This window comes from Chroicocephalus ridibundus, chromosome 8 (genome assembly GCF_963924245.1).
Source record: "Chroicocephalus ridibundus chromosome 8, bChrRid1.1, whole genome shotgun sequence".
In the NCBI taxonomy this organism is placed as follows: domain Eukaryota; kingdom Metazoa; phylum Chordata; class Aves; order Charadriiformes; family Laridae; genus Chroicocephalus; species Chroicocephalus ridibundus.
The window spans coordinates 29,122,545-29,142,967 of NC_086291.1; the positions used below are offsets into that span (position 1 = coordinate 29,122,545).

At 39.3% G+C, this 20,423-nt stretch overlaps 1 protein-coding gene across 1 annotated transcript in view; it reads left to right on the top strand.

Moving 5' to 3' along the window:
* The window catches only part of HMCN1 (hemicentin 1), a 187,557-nt gene that overhangs the window by 65,764 nt on the left and 101,370 nt on the right, over positions 1–20,423 (top strand). The window contains exons 12-22 of the mRNA XM_063343291.1: positions 8,159–8,300; positions 8,710–8,837; positions 9,550–9,663; positions 9,851–10,009; positions 10,953–11,147; positions 12,836–12,934; positions 13,142–13,269; positions 15,241–15,385; positions 16,736–16,848; positions 17,866–18,022; positions 18,852–19,026. Coding sequence (XP_063199361.1) covers positions 8,159–8,300; positions 8,710–8,837; positions 9,550–9,663; positions 9,851–10,009; positions 10,953–11,147; positions 12,836–12,934; positions 13,142–13,269; positions 15,241–15,385; positions 16,736–16,848; positions 17,866–18,022; positions 18,852–19,026 — 1,555 coding nt within the window. The remainder of the gene's footprint in view (positions 1–8,158; positions 8,301–8,709; positions 8,838–9,549; positions 9,664–9,850; positions 10,010–10,952; positions 11,148–12,835; positions 12,935–13,141; positions 13,270–15,240; positions 15,386–16,735; positions 16,849–17,865; positions 18,023–18,851; positions 19,027–20,423) is intronic.

Here is a 20,423-nt window from a genome sequence, read left to right on the forward strand (position 1 = left end):
CTGGTGCTGGTATTGCTAACAGCTTTAAAACATGGCTGAGATAACCCTCTTGGACAGTTTGGACAGGCTTAATTGAGAGTCTGAGTTGTGTTTTCTTTCATTTCTGATGTAAGATGCTTACAACAGAATAAATACGTCGGAAACCCGAAGCTGCGGCTGAATTTAGATTTCTGCAGTAGTGTCTGTATCTGTTTGTTTGGAAAAAGTAATCTACTGCCAACATTTCAAATGGCTAGATGCAGAAGCTGAATGGTATCAGGGTGGTTGTATGTGCTATTATTTGTGATCCATTTAGTTTGCTTGGACAAAATGATTCCTATCAGATTTCTGGAGGTACTTTGGTGCGTGATTGTCATGTACAACTCATAGTGCTTGTTAGGGTCTTGAATAGTATTCAAAAGAACAGTTTATATTTGGCAGCAACAGAGAAATGGGTGGCTATATGTAAGAAGCAAAAGCTTTATGGGTTTGTCATTATTAACATTCTGAAGCAGGAAATTTGAAGTCCTGTTAATAGGTTGAGATGGTTCATGCTTTGTGGAGTTGCAAGTAATTCAGAATGTCAAATTAGATTCGTATTGAAACCCTTTATTATTGTTGGGACAGTTCCATATAGATCTCTGAATTTTGGATCATGCATGGGAGAATAAACGTTGCTTTCATCCCCATTTTCTTTCTGGAGTGGGAGTTAAGGCAGAGAACAAATGTTGGTAGCTCTAAAAATAACCCAGCATCTGCTTTACATGCTTAAGTGGATTGTAGTAAACCCTTGTTTTGAAAGCTTTCTCTTGGATGCTGCTGTTTCTGAAAGAGAACATCCATCTGATTTTTGTGCCAGCAGCTGTACAAATACAGACTGAAATCTTGAATGAGAGTTGACTTTTTCCTCCCATTGCGTGTTCTGTGTTAAGGAGAACATATTATACTCAGTCACTAATGGTTCCACGCTAATACACTGAGCACAGCTAGATGAAGATGCCATTTAAAATTGTGCCTATTTGTGGACCGTTGGTATATTGCTCAGAGTAGTCTGAAAGGCCACTGAATGCAGTTTTATAAATTTCAAGAGGTATAAGTGCTCAAGTCTTCTAATGTTGGTGCTTACTGAGTGCTATGACTTTTAAAGTCTAACTTACGCTAACTTTTAAAGTACACGCTCATCTTTGGACATTGTTAAATGGTGGCTACATAGCGTGAATTGCTCATGTCCTCCCAACAGATTATATGGAAACAGAAATTAATTTGTAAGGGCATTTGCTGCTTTTTCAAATGCTTTGCACAATTTCTGAGAAGCCTGGAGGAACATATTGCAGCTGTGTGAGGCTAGAGATTGGCCAGGAGTGGGAAACATTAATGATCCTATAAACTTCTAAATGATGTATTTCTCACTGATGAGGGAAATTCCATGAGCATGTAAACTTTTTCTTTCCAGATTGTTACAGTATTGTTGGCAAAATATGAGTTTGCTATATGCATATTTGTCAGGTTGAATTAATATGGCTTGTTTTGGTAGCTTGATGTTTTGTTCTTGATGTTTTTGGACACATAAGTAATATTGATTGAAGGGACATTTTTGAGGAATTCAGGCTATTTTATTTTATTTTGGTTTTATTTTGATTTTGGTTTTGTTTTTGATTTTGTTTTAACGGTGTGCATGCTGAAGAGATTGATTTGTCGTGATTTCTTTGTTTCCTCCCCCCTCCAGGAATTTCAAATACACAACTAAAACCAAGATCCCTGAAATTTGTGTAATGCTAAATATGATTTTATGGTAGTCTTAGTTTTGCATGTTTTCTGGTGTGAGTAAGTAAGAGTAGACAAGCCCTTCTTTTAATGATTGGGACTCTTTTGCCTCTACAATGCAGCCGTATAGTATGTAGAAGCTTTTATGGCTTTTGCTTGTGTTTATGTTGGCAATTAGTAGAGAAGTTTGAGTTTAGTAATCTCAGTGTATGATGAATTCCAGGAGTAGATTAACAAGAACTGAGGCAACACTGAACGTTTGTCTTATTGGGAGCCATCTAAGGTAACCAAGTGCCGGCTGCTGTGCATTGAGTTCACTGGTGAACAGCATACTGTTGTGCTGTATTTCTTTATCTGAATGTAGGTAGAATAAAGTCATGCATGCTGTAGTTACTGTTCTGTTTCTTTTGATAATATTCCCTGTGTGAGATCCTCTACAGATTGGTACAAAAGCAGGGCAAACAAAGCACTCTCATCCAGCTAGAAATATCTTTACATTTTCTGTGTCTTTTAGATAAGCTGTCACAAATGCAACTAAATAAAGTGATGATTAAGCTTTTGTAGTTTTTTTTATAGTATTCAGATTATGCATCATAGGAAGGGTTCTTACTCCAAAGAATTTAAGTCCTAACTTGATGAAAGATAAAAAAAAATAGGGTATTAAATAGAACAGGAAATTAGTGTCATGCATCTTAATTTCTGTCATTTAATTTCTTGGTCTTGTTCATTATTTTCTTGCTGCTTTCTCACAGAAAATGTAGGCCTTTAGAAGGATTTCTAAGAGGAGTTTTGGAGGAGTGGAACTGTAACGTGTTTAGAAGCCAGTACTTCTAGATGTCTTTTGCCCTATACAAACCTCTGGTTCAAGGCAATATGCCGTGAGGATCTCTTGGAAACCACCTTCTTGCAGGATATTTGATCTCAGTTACTGCAACAGTTAATAAAAAGCCCAAGGAAATAATTAATTCAACTATTAAGTATTGTAGCTATAGGAAATGTGTTGGATTGAGGACCCTTCCAGGAGGGCTGTGTGCGGTCCTCAGTAATACATAGGAGCATAAACAAGTTCAAATTACGTTTCAATAATTGAACTGTCTCTCTTGCATGTGAAGATGGGGACATGGCCCCTGAGAAGAACCCACCAAGTTCCAGAGGTCAAAGTCCCCTGTTTCACTCGCTGTAAAATACTGGTTTTCCAAGATGATGTTTCTTTTCCTGCAGGATGTCAGTGCTGCTCTGCTGGAGCAAGAAGCCTGACTTTTTAATTTTCATTTATAAAGGTGTTCACCAAGTGGTTTTTCCTGAGTCTACCAACTTTTAGGGATGAGCGCAAACCCGGGACAGGGACATGAGGAGGAAGGAACCCATTTTCTTTCCTTCTGCAGCTCTTTCTCCTGCAGGGAGGTCATTGTAAAGGTCAGGCATGTGGTATGTATGGTGTCAGATGCTTTCTTTATGGCCTCTTGTTCACAGCAGATGAATAGTTATCATGTGCCTAATTTTTTTCTGATAGTCTGCATATGGCCAGCAAATGCCAAGTTACAAGGAAGTGCAGGGAGGTTACGAAAAACAACTTTGGTGAGAAGCCTCTTTGACTGTAGTGCATCTCTGCATGTCTTTTGGGAGGAAGTTCTTTTGGCTACAGGGAGAAAAGGGGTGGTCCTTCCCCTGGTGCCTTTCGCAGAACACTTAGTGCTGGGGTGGCTGCTGCATAGTGTATCGCAGCAGAGCAACTTGTTCTGTCCTGTGGTAGCAGAGAGTGCTGTTGGCATTGGTGAAATTGCAGCTTCCCCGTACTCCCTGGCTGAACAAGTAGATCCCAGTAACGCTCCCCCTCTGCCCAACCACAAGTTAGATTTGTGCTTGGAAGCTTATTGGAGAGCCCCATAAAAGCGATTATGGATGCTACTGCTGTGTATCAATTACCTGAGCTCATGCGTAAGCAGTTGCGGGAACAGCTGGTTCTGTGGTTCGTTGTATCGCCTTTGCTGAGTGCCAGGGCAGGGGGACACCCTCTGCTCCTGCGTGGCTGAGGGTGGGTTGGGAAGGACATCAGCAAAGCTAAGCGAGACAGCTGGCACGTGAATGAAGCAAGATATAATAATGTCCAAATACAATATTCCTTTTTAATTATGTTCACTTGGTAGATGCCAAAAGTACAGATGAATGTGACCGGCTGATTAATGCTGAAGGCTACTTTTTGTTTATCCCTATTGTATGTTTTGATCTTTATTTATGCTGTAAGAAGTCTGTTCTCAGCTTACTATTCAAACAGGAGCCTTTGTCAGTTTTTGTTCATGTGCAATTTTTCTTCTACACTTCTTTCATTTGGCTTGTGAACAAAAGTATAAAATTGAATATTAATTCCAAAGCAGACTGCTAAATCGTGATTTAAACTTAATAGAAATCAGATGAATGGAGAGGATTCCTTTTGCAAATGTAGCGGCAAGTTATGTGTATTTGCGTTATTATTTCATAACATGGGATACAATGTGAATTCTGTGCTTGATCTGACATCAAAGTGGAAATCTGCGATCTGGGAGGAATTCTTCATAACCCCAGTTTTCTGTCTCACTTGCTGACATATGTTAATAGCTATCATAATAGTAGAGTTGGATACTTTCCCCCCTGTGCCTTCACAGTATGCACTCTCGACACTAACACAATGTAGGGTTTTAGACATTTTGAGATCAAAGCTATTCACTTCCATTTATATGTTTCCACGTGGGAAAACTAAGGCATATCCATAAAACTCACAGTAACACAAGAATTCGTAGACATCCCTGTGGTCACACAGCACTTTGCTGTGAAGGGAATTAATTTTTCACACCAACACAACAGTTCCTGTATTACTAAAAGCGGGACTTTGTGATGAGCATGTTCTCCTGCAGTATCTTGGTAGTTAGAAGCCCGATTAGGTTAATTCAGACCCTTTCAATTGACACTAACAAGGGTGGGTTGTAACCAGAGACACCTGCTGGTGAGCGGGCTGGACACAGGGATGGGGCTCCATCTATTCTCTGCCAGTATCAGGGGTGTGTGTAGGAGGGTCTGAGTGTTTACTCTAAAGTCTTGAGGAAGTGAAATTTTACAAAAATCAAACCCTTGTAAAAATTTACAGCAAACGTGTGTAAACTGCTGCAGTGATTGCATTCTTACGTGGTGGTTTTTTGATCTAGACACATTTAAATAGTTGTTCTTATTTAGCCTTGTTAAGGCATTGCTCATCAGGTGAAGAGTTTGAATCATTCAGTTTTCCAAAAATGCTGTTAGTGTAAAAGGCAAGAAAGAATCTTGAGGGTGCTGCACAAAAACATTGATACTTTACAAGTAATGGTTCAGTCAAATATCATCTGCAGGGTTGCTTTTGGGGAAAAGTTGCTGTTAAATATGGAAAAAAAAAAAAGCAGTGAAGAAACACTGGCAGTAAGTCTGTTTTTTACTAATAAAGGGCAATAAGTGGGGGTTTTATGTTGTATGAAATAAAAATGTTGTATTTGCTGTCCCTTTTTCATGCTAAGTTTAACTGCTTCAAATGGTTTTACTGAATATTATGGCCAAGGAGGGCGTGAATGCGTCAGACCCTGAAATCTTCAAACCAACCTTCTTTCTCTTCAGAAGCTTTGTGCATGATCCGTGTTGTTTAAAAGGTTTTCTTCTACAGCCCTGAATGGGATTGGCGCTCTGCGGAGTTTGTGCTTCTCCTGCCCATGTACAAATCTTTTCCCTTATGATACAAAGGACAAAACAAAAGAAATCCCATTGACCTGTCATAGAAGAAAGCCTGTTCTGCATGCCTGCCTGCTTGCTGGCCTTTGGGCAAGAAAACAAGCTGGTTAATTAGTGGCAAATGCGTTCTCACTGATACTCAAGCTACCAGCTAGAATTACGGCTGTGTATATTGACTTTTTTCAATTAATTTCATTGATTATGTGTTAAATACAAATATTTCTTCAACCTTCTTCAACTCACCTGTGTGAAAATAACTGCATGGGCAAGGGTGCGTTGCCAAAGCACGATGTGACCTTCCTGAAGACCAGAGCGTGCAGAATATCTCCCAGCGTCTCTTGGCAGGATTTAAAAGAAAATAAAAATAGCTGAGAAAGCTGTTGCACATCGTGAATCACTTGAGGACAGTTCTGTAATTTGCATCCGTTTCTTGCCTCTCCCTGCTCCCTTGTATCTGGATTTGATCCTAGTACTTCTGGAACTATGGCTCTGCATTTCTCTGCTCTGGGAGCTCAGAGATTTCAGAGCCGATATGAAACATGGGAGGGACTTTTCAGGACCCTGCAGCTTTTTATTAGATCTGCTCTATGAGTGAAAAACTAATGAACTTGGGGAAGGTTAATGGACATAAATTTAAGAAAGTAAATGATAAGGTGTTACATGCATCTGTGTTTATAGTTTTGCAACTGTGTGCAAATTAGTTGCTGTTTATTATTATTGCTTGTCTTTGGCAGTATAGCTGTGTGGGTTTGCATACGCTTTTACTTACAGATCTCAGAATCCTTTATAAGCTCACATGTCTAGTTAATGACTGAAAACAGAGTAATCAGCTCCCAGCAATAATGGTTCTGCTCCCCAGAGCACCAGGTGCCATGCTGCATCAAAAAGCCTTCCTCAAAACAGCAGTACCATTTCTCTTTGAGAGAGGGGTTTTATGTGCTTAACAGGGGCATGCAGATAAGTTACAGACGTGAATTATTCATTAAACTCAGACACAAAACATACCACAAATATTTTAAATTAAAGTATACTAAAAAAGTTAAATTAAAAGTTATGTCCATGACTCGCATGCTGATGTTACTCCTAATTATATTTCAAAATTACTTATGGTCCTTGGGAACCTTGCTGTCTGGCTTCTGTCCTAGAAGCAGCACAGTCGTCGTCTTCCAGGCCAGAAACGCTGTGGGTTTTAGTTTTTACAACACAGAAAATAATCTTCCTTTCCACAATGATAATGAAAAGGGCATGGTATTAATTCTCCCAGAAAGGCATTGGTAGTAGCTCTCTGAATTGTTTCCGTTTGCGTCATGACAGACTGAGCTAGAAAGATTTATGCCGTTCACCTGGAATTTGCAGAGCATCACACCTTCATCTTGTTCCTGACGGATTGTACCACACATAAATAGACTGTATGTACTGGCTCTTGGACACATTTTTCCTTAGCAGCCATGAAAACATGTCAAATGTCACCTGAGTCTATAGGAGGGCATAATTCCCATGGAAGCTAATAAAAAAGAGCTGTGCAGAGCAGCCCTAGATTCAGAGTACCTGTTACGTGTGTTTAGCCTCTCTCACTCTCCCAAAAAGAGAGTTAGGCTTAGGCTTTTTATTCTATGGTTGCTGGTAAAAAGACCAGCTGCAGAAGAATACATGTTAATACAGTGTGCGACTGGCAAAAGGCAAAGCTTCTAAGATGAAGTTTGATGCTGCTGATTGAATAGTAGCCAGTTGCATGCCATAACTAAGATGAAGTAGCAGGAGTCAGTACTACAAGTTACTACTTTTTCATCCATTCAGTGGTGTGGATCTTTTCCTTGTCTAAGTAAGACGATATTGTATGTACCATAGAAGAAAATGACAGTTGCCACAGTGAGTTGTTTTGGTGTTCTTTACTGAGGAAGTCTGTCTAAGGGTGTAAGAGAATGAATTCTATGAAGTTCACCAGTCGCTTTTCTGGTGAAAATGCAGCTGAAATCCGTAACATCCATTTGCATTGTTAACACTGCAGATTCAATTGTCTTCAATGTGATTTTGCTGTTCATTTCTTTCTGTGTGCCTGCACGTATATTGTGACTTTTATTTTTGTCACTTAGGTTATACTCTTTACCATTGGCCTGCCTGAAGATTTGTGGTCATTGGCTTTATTTTTCAGGAGTCTGCACAAGTTTGTCAAAATTGTCTCTGCTGCTTTGCTGAGTTTTAAGCACGCATTACAAATTATAAGTTAATTATTACATAATTATTATGTTCAAGTTGAATCCACGTGAAACCGCTGACGTATCATAGTTTCTATTCAGAATGATGACCTTGCACATCTTATGCCTATTTCAGCCTGGCTTTGTCGCCTTGATGGATCACATTGGTGAACTTTGGTTCTGGCAGCTTTTTGTCAGAATTAGTGCCCTCATATGGGAGCTCCAAATTCTGCATCTCAAAACAAAGCAAACAGCGTAGGCATGTGAATTAGGTTGGTCTCTGTACCCTGAATCCAACTTCTATAAAGGTACGTGTTTTAAGCTGAGGAATTGGTAGGCAGTGCTAGAGGAAGCAAGGAAAGAAGTGGACTCCGACCTTTATTAGGATTGTTTTCTCACTACAGAGCTGTTTTAAAATGGAAATAAAGTCTTATCTGTAAGTCTTTTACAACTGGATATTTTTAATTGCTGTTTTTAATTTCTTTTAATAGAACCACCTAGGGTTGTTGTTTCACCTAAGAATCAGACTTTTACAGAAGGCTCTGAAGTGTCTATCAGGTGTTCTGCAACAGGTTATCCACAGCCGACAGTAGTGTGGACACACAACGATATGTTTATTATTGGTTCAAGCAGGTAGGGTTTATAGCTTTATTTTTATTACTTTCCTACGTGAGAAAGCAGTTTTGAAGATTGACAAAAATCTCTGACTGTTTCTTCCACAGGAGTCTGTGAGTTTTGGAAACAGTAGCTCAACCTTTGCCTTTATAACTCTTTTAATTTCAGTTTCCTCATGTCAGAAATAGAAATACTTTAGTTTTCTTCAGAAGGCTTTTTACAAGATTAGTTAAATGCTCTTCACAAAATACATTGAAGTTCTCTGATAGATATAATAATACTAATATTGTTGTTTATCATGAGAAAAAAAACATCGATAACTGTTCATAAGCCATCTGGTCATGCTGTTGCTGCTTGCAGTGTGGGTGTAACAGTTATCCCCTTTTCTTTAACTAATCATTTTGGTTGGTCCCCTGTGTCAACCCAGATATAGATTGAGCCCAGAAGGCACCTTAATCATAAGAAAGGCAATTCCAAAAGATGGAGGAATTTATGGTTGCTTGGCAAGTAACTCAGCTGGGACAGAGACACAGACATCCACCCTTACATACATCGGTGAGTAAAAGAAACAATGTAGTAAAATTACAAAAGCAAATTAATGCATCATCAGGGAGGAACCGTTAAAATTAGTAAAACCATGTGGAATGTACTGATAAAAATTTCAAAAAAACTCAGAAAAAATGTTGAACAGCCCACAAACATCCCTTTCATTTTTTATTCAAATCTGAGTAGTATTGTTAGATGATATTTGGGGCTTAGTGTTTCTTCTTATGCTGTTTTTAAGAAAAAAAACACCTAAAATTGGGTATGAAAGTGGGGTAGGCTTGCAAACTTGAATAGGCCTTTGGAAAAGGAATCGTGTTTCTGTAAATTCCTGTAGTGTGCTTAGAACTTTAGAGTCCTAATTCAATTTGTGTTCTCTAAACAATACGTTGATTATATTAATAGCAGACTATTAAAATTCTTGATGACCAGCATCTGGCTGGAGAGGGATTGTGACTTTTCATTTTTTACTTTCTACGTGATGAAACTCCTCTGATTCTGTCCTTAAATTCTCTGTGTGACCCAGGTGCTCTGGACCAGATTTTACTTTTTCATGTTTTCTAGTGTTTATCTGTCACCTTATGTGATTTTAAAGCCTGTTTGACTTTTAATGCAAATGTTCTTCCATATAACAAGAGAAAATCAGAATCTTTCATGGCTTATGTCTTAAAAATGTGTATTCTTTGGATGAGGAACTCATTTTTTCTATATTGTTTCTTTTTAGAGGGCCCAACATTGACCATAGTTCAAAGTGAAATTCTGGTTGCTCTCGGAGACACAACTATTATGGAGTGTAAAACAACTGGAATCCCACATCCCCAAGTTAAATGGTTTAAAGGTGCACTTATTACTTTGTTTCATTTATTTACTTTAGCAGGAATATTTAGAACAGTGATCTTGAAGTGATTTCATTTTCTCTAAAGCTGTTGTGAACAAATCTCAAACTTGGGACACTGTTTTTGTTGGAATAATTTTGATAAATACCTATTGTATTTCAGTTGCCTTTTTTTTTTGTCTGGACTTAGGTGACTTAGAGTTGAGGGCATCAGCATTTCTCATTATTGATACTCATCGGGGTCTTTTGAAGATCCAGGAAACACAAGACCTGGATGCTGGTGACTATACCTGTGTGGCTACCAACGATGCAGGGACAGCTTCTGGAAAGATAACTCTAGATGTTGGCTGTAAGTAGCTTGCAATCTAGACAGTAAGTACTCCAATTCCAGGGCCCCATCCCTGGAGGTGTTCAAGGCCAGGCTGGATGGGGCTTTGAGCAACCTGCTCTAGTGGGAGGTGTCCCTGCCCATGGCAGGGGGGTTGGATCTAGATGATCTTTAAGGTCCCTTCCAACCCAAACCATTCTGTGATTCTAATTTCAGTGTTTCTATATGTGGTCAATGGTGCCTTGGTTACTTGAACCTTTCTCACAAATATGTGTAAGTCCGTGTGTGTGTGCTGGGAACACCTTTTTGGTGGGGTTCACTGAGCTGTTTCCTTGTGCTATTTGAACTCCAGCTTTCTTTCACTCTTACTTCTTTTGGAAAGCATAAAAATTAGGAGGAAGAGAGAGGCAGAGGAGGAGGAATCTGTTCAAACCTCAACCTAACATAGTTCTCAAAGTAGATAATATATTATACTAACTTAAGGTACTGCTTAAGGTTATTGTAACTTAGCCCTTCCTCTCCTCTTTTCCTAATTCTTTCTAACTGCCTGTGGCCTGACACGTCACATCTTGTTAAATGCATGTTCCTCTCAGGCACATACACTTTCTGAAGAATCAGAAATTCAGAATTCAGAAATTCAGAAAATCAGAAAAACAGATCAGCGCTGTTTGAAGGAGACTAACAATGCTAACACTTGAGTATACACGTTCTTCTGATGGGCTTGGTTGTGTCTTCAGTCTTCATTTTTATTGAGATGTTTAGCCCATTTCTGAGCTCCCCATTGTAAGTACAGAGCATGCAAGGCTGCTTTTGTAAGGTGTTGCTAGAGTTGGGAATCTGTTGTTAAAAGAATAATTGTGCATAATGGGATATAAATTTAGGTTGTCCATAGTGCAAGCAGAATGCTAATGTCATGTTGCAACCCCAGTTCACTTTGTGTACTCTTTCCTTTTTTTTTCCCTAGCCCCCCCAGTTTTCACACAGGAGCCTAGTGATGAATCTGCGGATATTGGCTCAAACATCACACTGCCATGCTATGTTCAGGGTTACCCAGAACCAAAGGTTAAATGGAGGTGGCTAAACGGTGCTTCCCTTTTCTCAAGACCGTTTGCAGTTAGTTCCATCAGTCAACTCAGAACAGGAGCTCTGTCTATTAATAGTAGGTAGACTAAACTTTCTTATGAAAAGATTCCAAAGGGAAATATGACATATGTGGTACATTTAAGTTACTATACTACTTTATAAATTGTTAACTGTGTAAAAAGACTGGATTTTTATAAGAGATTGTCTTTCTCATACTGACTTAATTGCTTTTGACATGCAGTTCATTTTCCCACGAGTTTGTGAATTCAGATGTGTTTCGTCATTGGCTTCACTCTTCTTCATAGAAATTATTATACTTTTATTTAAGTAAATGTGGGTTATTAACTCCGTTGATACTGAGAAGTCGTGGATTTTCATTTTTTGGGTGGGTTTTTTTTTGGGTTTGGTGTTTTTTGGTTTGGTTTGGTTTTTTTGAGATCTGTGTTTCTAAACTCATTGTTTTTGGCAAGTGCTAACTTGAGTAATAACTAGAATTTCTGCAAGTGGCCTTGTGATTTCAGTTACTTGGACCGTTTCAGTGACCCTTACGCTAAGTGATGTTATTCTGTTTTCTTAGCTCTTTTATTCCTTTCTAGACGTAATCAGGTTGAGTGAAGTAATTCCTCTCTACTGTATGTAGGGTACAGTAACTTGTGTGTTATGTACTACTATGTGGGTTTCTGTTCGCATACAGACACACATTGCTGTGCGTAGTAAACAGAATTCCCCTGTAAATGCACTACATAATAGTATATGTATGTGTGGATATATAGCATACTGCCATATATTATTTCTGCACATTAGTATGTACTGTATTAAAGTATATGCAATATATAACATGATGAAAAGTATCATATATATGTATAGTTTGGGGCTGACCTGCTGGAGAGCAGCTCATCTGAAAGAGACCTGGGAGTCCTGGTGGACAACAGGATGACCATGAGCCAGCAATGTGCCCTTGTGGCCAAAAAAGCCAATGGCATCCTGGGGTGCATCAAGAAGAGTGTGGCCAGCAGGTGGAGGGAGGTCATCCTCCCCCTCTACTCTGCCCTGGTGAGGCCGCACCTGGAGTACTGTGTCCAGTTCTGGGCTCCCCAGTTCAAGAAGGACAGGGAACTGCTGGAGAGGGGACAGCAAAGGGCTACCAAGATGATTAGGGGACTGGAACACCTCTCTTATGAAGAAAGGCTGAGGGATTTGGGTCTCTTCAGTCTGGAAAAAAGCCGGCTGAGGGGGGATCTTATCAACCCTTATAAATACTGAAAGGGTGGGTGTCAGGAGGATGGGGCCAGGCTCTTTTCAGTGGTGCCCGGGGACAGGACAAGAGGTAATGGGCACAAACTTGAGCATAGGAAGTTCCACCTAAACATGAGGAGGAACTTCTTTCCTTTGAGGGTGGCAGAGCACTGGCACAGGCTGCCCAGAGGGGTGGCGGAGTCTCCATCTCTGGAGACATTCCAAACCCGCCTGGATGCGTTCCTGTGCCGCCTGCTCTGGGTGATCCTGCTGTGGCAGGGGGGTTGGACTAGATGATCTCCAGAGGTCCCTTCCAACCCTATGATTCTATGATTCTATATAATGCTTTTTTTAATTCAAGTGCTTATATAGTCATTGCTTCTGTACTTGGTGACAGATGGAAAGGAATGATCTGGCCAAAACTGAATACTTGAAACTGAAAGATTAAAAGATAGGGTACCTATGTATTGCAAAATTTTCAATATCATTTCATATGCTGCAGTCTGGTCTCTTTTTCCCCCCCTCTAGATTTGTGGGTCAGTGATGAAGGAACTTACATCTGTGAAGCTGAGAACCAGTTTGGAAGGATTCAGTCACGGCCAGCCACCATCACAGTAACTGGACTGGGTAAGACTGATTAATGTCTTATAGCTTTCATTGTAGGAAATGTTTCTTGCTCTATATTTGAATATTACCTTGCACAAGGAGAACTTTGTCTGGTGCTGCTGCAAGTAGCATTACTGACAAGACTAATAATGAAAATTCAGATTTGATATTTTACATGAATGTATAAAAGTTCCTAATAATTTCTTCTAATTCTTTCTTTTGTTGAAGTTACGCCTCTGATTGGAATAAGTCCAGCCACAGCCAATGTAATTGAGGGGCAGCAGCTCACTTTGCCTTGTGTACTGCTTGCTGGAAACCCCATTCCAGACCGGAGGTGGATTAAAAACAATATGGTGGTAAGACTGTTTTGCTTCCTGTAAGAGTTATGGGCAGACAAAATCTTCAGCTGACATTTCAAGCCATGATAACAACTTGGTTTAATTTACAAAAGTTGATGTGCAAATATACTAATAGATTTTATGCTTACAAATGAAGATGCTTCAGGAGGTTGGACTAGCTCACTGGAAACAAGGATCCAATGTCATCTAGGTGAATTACAGCAGACAACGACCACTCAATAGGAGCTGCTGCCTCCTCAGGAGAAGCCACTTGGCTGTTTCTGTAAGGCAGTAGCTGCTTCTGAGTTTCTGCAGGCGCTGGCATTCAGAGTACAGACATCCGCCTAAGAAATGATGGTTTATTACTGTTCAAAATATGAAAGTGGAAGTGTGGCATCCTGATGGTTATGCCTGACTGATCACTGCCTGTGCTAGGAAATTTCTAACTCTGAAGCATAGATGAGGGAATAGAAGATGGTAGTGGGGGATGTGAAGATCTAGAAAAGAACCTGGAGCCAAAGTATTTGTGAATTGTCCTTTTGTCTTCTTACTTACTTAGTTTCAAAGTAGTTTTATGCATTCTTGTTGGCTCTTGAAATCTTGTGAATATGCCTACCAGAATGACAAAAGTGCTGGAATTTAAACCCTGGTAACTGAAAAGCATTTCTTTTTCCTTATTTTTAAAAAATAAAGATACCAGAAAATTTACGTAGATTTAGGGGTTTTTAACGTCATGACTTTTACTGTTGCTGATGGGATGAGATAAATGTCAGCATCCCTGTACCATATACTCCTTTCCCAGTGGTGCACTGCTTAGAGCATGAAAGAATGTGTTTTCTTTCCCCCTTGAGAGCACACCATTGCCAATTTATAACTCCTGCAGACAGAGAAGTGGTGTAGACGTCGCACCTAGGTTAGTTGTCTGAGTGAAGTTTCATTTCTTTAGTAATAGCGAAATTACTGACTTTAACATCCCTGTGAAGTTCTGCTCTTTATCTTGCTAATTTTTCCCTAAAGCCCTTTCTCCACAGCTACAATTAAAAAATGATAGCAAATTTTTCTTTATTTATTGTCGCCAAGCAGAATTCTGGCACTACTTGGCCCTTTGTTTGCTAGAGTTTTCTGCTCAGTTTTTGAATCACTGGACTTTTCTTTTGATGTGTAAGTGCAAGTAGCACAGGCTGGAACTTCTGTGAGAAATACTGGCAGGATCCTCCTTGTTGAGTTGCTAATTCCTCTGTGTAGTAGTGCTAGTTTCCTGTAATTGTAAGCTTGCGGCAAAAGCTGCACTCTAAGGAAAGTGTTGGAAAAAAGTTATATTTAGAGAAGAATGCAGCTTTCTCTGAGCACGGCATGACTGGAACAATTTTGCATTCTAACAGCCTTTCTTTAAGGCAAGTCTGTGTTGCTGAGCTCATTGATTTTATTTTGGTGTTGCTATAGGGTATATAACCTTTACAGAATTACTCTTATGAAAATTTTAACTTTTCTTTCACAATGGTATGCTTCAGAGCTGGTCCCTCTACTTGATGGATATGACCAGTTAGAAGGTTTTGATAACTATAAAAAAAAGGATCTGTTTGTGGAAGAAGAACAAGTTATTGCACTCATAAAGAGCTGATTTGTGATCAGACTGGGTTACTGGAATAACCAATAAAAAATACAGTAAAATAATTCAGCTACGTTTGTTTTTACTTCAGCGCACAATTATAAGCATGAGTGGCAGTTTTATACATACTGTGGCAGAGCAGATTTGCCGTTGCAGATCTTAATTTCACTCCAGCAGTAAATACGAGGTGCTACCAAAATTCGTATTTAAAAATTAGCTTCTTATGGAAGATGGAAGGTAGGAAAAACTCTAGTAAAATTCCCCAGGAACATATAATTTTTAAGAATGTGAAACAGTCAAGTAAAGCTATGCTGCATCCCAAAGTAAATATTATCAACAATTATTTTCTTTAGTAAAACGCTACGTCACTCTTTTGGCAGCTGGTTCCCAATCCCTACATTAACGTTCGCAGTGATGGAAGCCTGCACCTTGAAAGAGTTCGGCTGCAGGATGGCGGTGATTATACCTGCATGGCAAGTAATGTTGCTGGGACGAGCAACAAAACTACTACTGTTAATGTGTATGGTAAGGAACACTGTCTTGTTGCTTTTGTGCTGAATGCAAGATGAGAGCGTATTTCTTACTAACAGGAGCTCTCACTGGATCTTTTTTGTTACAGTTATACTAATTTCTCACATTTCCTCTTTTGTAATGATGTTACTTTGTAAAGTAACATGATGGGAAATTGGATCCACTGCAAAGGAAAGAACCAAGCGATTGAGACTGTTTTTAAAATAAAACAAAAATAACGCAGTTTTGTGATCGTCAAAGATTTTTAAAGATTTGGCTTGGGTTTTTTGCTTTTTGTTTTTCTTTAATAAAACTTTTTTGATTAATTTAACCAAAAATTACACTGACGGCAAGACACAAAGTGTTAGCGTTGTGGTAACCCATCTGCATTTCAGCTGAAGATACTTGTGTTAACTCTGTGTGGGGTCAAAGCACTTCATGGTTTACAGGCTGAAATTTTCTCACGTGTTAAAGTAATCATGGGAGATTTATTTTGAGCTTCACTGAAGGTGCTGGAACATCCTTTTACATTAAGAATAGCTGTTATTTTTCAATACAGGCAAGTACTCAGTGTCTGATAAGGTCTTCCGTGTCAGCTCTAGTTTTTGGAATATTTCAGAACTTATATTCAGAATTTATTTGTATGTTTTTAGAAGGATCTAGTTTTTGGATTTTAGATTATAGCCTTAAATCTATCTTCTTTTTGTTTTGGTTTTTTTTTTGTTAATTCAAAACCAGCTCAGTTAGGTAGGGGGGCTGGGGTTCGTACTATTTTCTTATTACTGATTTTGTGAAGTGATCTGGTTTTTTTGTTCAAGTTCATCTAACAGTCAGGCCCTGCAGTTAGCGCAACTTTGTAGCATTTATAACAAGCATTAAATAAATGTGATCGTTCTCATATCTGCTCTGTTCAAAATGGTGTCTGTTGATGGAAACTGATTCAGCAGCAGAAATGCTGAACCCATTCTCCTGAAAGGTGCTGTATAGGTTGAATCATGCACAGTATCATTTCGGGAAGCCTGGCCCAAAATGTTGTCAGAGGATATGCAAAGACGTTCTGAAATGACTGCAATCAACTATATGAAATACCTACAGTTAGTTAAAAACTATGTGTACCTAATCCAGTGATCAACCTGTGGCTGACATGCTTTGTTATGAACAGATATTTATTGTCACGAATGACTGGAGAGAGGAGGAGAAAGTGCTGGTCATTGTCAATGTTAGGGTTCAGAGAAGAGGCTGGAAATTCCCAAACGCTGCTGCCTGTATGAAGTAGTAATTGAATGTAAGGATTTTATTGTAGGAGTGGTGCTGTGGTTTGAAATCTGTCCCCTGCATGTGTTTAATATTTGCATTTACTTTTAGTTCTGCCTGTTATTCAGCACGGACAGCAGATATTTAGCACCATTGAAGGAATCCCAGTAACATTACCATGCAAAGCAAGTGGAGTTCCTAAGCCATCTATTGTCTGGTCCAAGGTAATTTCTCATCTTTCTCATGGTGAAAGATGAATTGAACACATAATTTTGTTGTCATAAAAACTATATGCAAGAAATACAACCAAAAGCCTTAGCTTCGAGGGACCTGGAAATCTCTATTTGTATCTGCTTTTGTTTCTTAGAGCAGTGGTTTTTTTGGCCATCGTCCACCCATAGATCAATGTTCTATTCTTTGGAAGGGCTTTGGTTATCGCTGTATCGTTATGTTTTTAACACTTTAGAAATTGTTCATATTCCTGTTATGAGTTGATACTTTGAGATTAGGCAACCTGCCACAGATCGAAAGTTCATTTTTGTTTTGGAGCCTTACTTTAAGAAGACTTTTTTTTTCCCCGCTGAGGAAAGTGTGTCTACTGGTGGCATTCTGGGGTTAACCATCCGTCATTTTTCAATCGTCTTTGACAAGATGTTTTGACATCAGAAAACTTCAATTTTTTAAAAAATTAGCATCTGTAAAAAGTAGTGAGTTTTCTGTATAAGAATCCCTGTGCTTCTGCGGTTGGTGCTGCTTGCACAGTGACACTCAAGGGATGTGAAAAGTTAGTTGAAATTAGTTAATTTGTATGGATGGAATTTTGGGGCCAGGCTTTTTAGTTAATTCAAAATATTTTGTCCATCTCAGCCATAAGCAATAGCAGTAGTATTGTAATGTAAATAAAAATATTGCTCAGTTTAGTCAGACTGCCTGCAAATTGTTTGGTCTGAGGAACTACACTAAAGAGCATATGGAGCATATTTCACAGTGAAAAATGTGACAGTGTTATATTAAAAATGCAGCAGTTTTCATACGAATGGATCACAGCAATGGGGTGAGCTAAGGGAGATGGTGCAGGAACTAGCATTTTTATATTCCTTTAATAGTTTTTGTGGTTTTGTTAGATTTTTTTCTATCTCTGTAAGCTTCAGCTTTATTGAATTAAATGATTGTAAATTTTTTTTTATTTTAGGAGATCCAGACACTGTAGACTTTTTTTTTATTTTCCCTTCTTTCCACAGAAAGAAGTAATTCTTTCCAGTGATGTGAAATTTTCTGCAGGGTCTGATGGAAGCCTGCAGGTAGTTTCACCAGGGGGTGAAGAGACTGGGGAATATGTGTGCACTGCAACAAATGCTGCTGGTTATGCTACGCGGAAGGTCCAGCTGTCTGTCTACGGTGTGTGTGAGCTAAAATTAAATATAGCGGTGTTGTCTGTGTCCTCCCATTGCATCGTATTTTAGACGGTAAAACACACTCAGGTGGATTGTGAACCTAGGATACCCACAGTGCAAACGGGGTTTAAAACAATCTCTAATTAGTGCTTTTGACTTTGTCTTAGATCACTGGATCCTCATAGTAGGTAATCTTACAAATGGCTGATACTGAAAAGCTTATCTTTCAGCTGTTACGATTCTCTTAAAACCTCCTGATACCTGTTACCTTGAGTTCATGGACTAGGATCTTGGGCTGATCATAATTTCATCTTTATGGAAGTGAATAGGAAGTACCTGTATAGGAATAGAAGTCCCAGCTGATAGGAAGAAGAGCCATTAATCCCATCGGTCCCAAAGCTTCCTACCATCTCCCAGAATTATAAAAAATTGTATTTAGGTGTAGGCTTGCTTTGCAAGGCTTTTCTGGGTTGTAGGTGTTGGTGCTGTAGTGTAACATGGTTCAGGTGTTGGTCGAAAGCTATCTATGCAATATGGAGCTCAGCATATGGATGAACTACACGTGCCTGTTGCTATCCAGCTTTTTGGGTAGGTAGGGCAGTCTTGCTGGTATTTGTGGTATTGCATCAGCCAGTGCCTGAGCTACAGGCACCATACATCAGCATTACACTGATTTATGTCTATTGCAAACATGTCATTAAAAATAGGATTGTAATGTTATATACCTGATAAAAAAAAAAAAGACGTTTAATCTGAAGTAAAATTGCATGGTGTTACGTTTGTACAAATATTTACATATTCATTGCAGCTTCTTAACATGTTCCATGTTATAGTGAAACCTAGAGTATCCAGGCCTGGAGACCAGCAAGGAAACGCATATGATAAACCCATCGAGATCTCGGTAATTGCAGGGGAAGATGTTACACTTCCATGTGAAGTAAAGAGCTCACCACCCCCCATAATTACCTGGGCCAAAGAAACGCAGCTCATATCTCCATTCTCTCCAAGGTAACAATGTTTAATGAAAACAAATGAAAAAAGAAATTGCGTCTAAGCTTTCAAGATTTTGGAAGGCTATATAATTTCTAATTGCCTCAGGATCAATCAGAAGGTATTAAGTTGTCTTGCATGAGGACCCTGTTTTACTAGGTCTTGAAACTCTTTCCCAAACCAGGTGTATGTCTCTTTCCGACGGACGCTAAGACCATGCATCATTGCACAGCTTCCATTCCAGCACGCGTTTATGTGCTATCTCAGGAGGCCAAGATGAAAGAGATCCTGTTACATTCATACTGTGGTGGTGCCCGGAGACCCACATAATCTGTGCCTGATTATAAATGTTTAAAAACTGTTTTTCTTTTCTTAAACACTTATATTTATGCTCAGGGGATCATTGTTTATTATTCATATGGACTTTGGGCTGCCAGTAGATTACAGATGATGATAAACGTTTGGGAGTGCTTACAAGGGCTCATTGCTCACTGTGTTTTGGTTACAAAAACTGTCCAGATATTCTTGAACATGTGAAAACATAGCTAAATGTTTATAAAAATGTTGAGTTGACAATCTTAGAGACTGAAGAGTTGGGGACTGTCTTGTATGCAGCATGAGACACAATGTTGGACTTCTTCCTTTATTATTTTAGTGTGGTACAAAATAAGAGAGGAAAGGAGTAGGTGATTATTGTCTGTATGTTCCCAGTTGAAGTGCCAGGTACTGTCCCGGGGTGAGCTAGTGCTTTTCTAGTCTTCAAGATTCCTCAGAAGGGTTAAAGGCTAGAGCTGTATTCACAAACCAGGAAATGGTAGCGCTGGCCAAACACCTGCTGCGGCTATTGTTGTGCCCCTTGTCTAGTGTCTCTCACTGCTCCCAGTGGAAAGAATCAACCAGTGTCTGAGCTGAATTAAGGCATTGTACACACCTGAAGGTGTGTACATCACCTGAAGGTGAGCCTGCTTCCCTTGTGGCCAAACCTGCACCTCGGAGGGACTCTGCAAGAGCCTCAGCAGCTAATAGCTGCTGGGACAGCATGTTTGGTGAAGGAGGCTTGTGCACAGAGCTGATCTGTTATTAATTATCTCTGTGGAATTTTCTGCTGTGTCCTGTGGGCACGTGTCATGCACTCACCAATCTGCATTCTTGGTCTCTTACTTGTCCTCATTTTGCCTCAGGAGACATTGATAAATTAGGCTACTTGCTCATGGTTCTTGTGGCAATCCAAGTTGTCCACAGCAGCACAAGTCCAGCTCAGCCCCTTCCATAAAATTGTTTACAGATGTCAGCAAAGGTTAAAGAATTAGTCCAAACGAAATTGCTTGGGACCACCCAAAAGATGATGTTAGAAATGGAACCAATAAACAAAAGAGTGAAATCAGAAATGAAGGAGCTTCTGTCAGAAAGCAAAT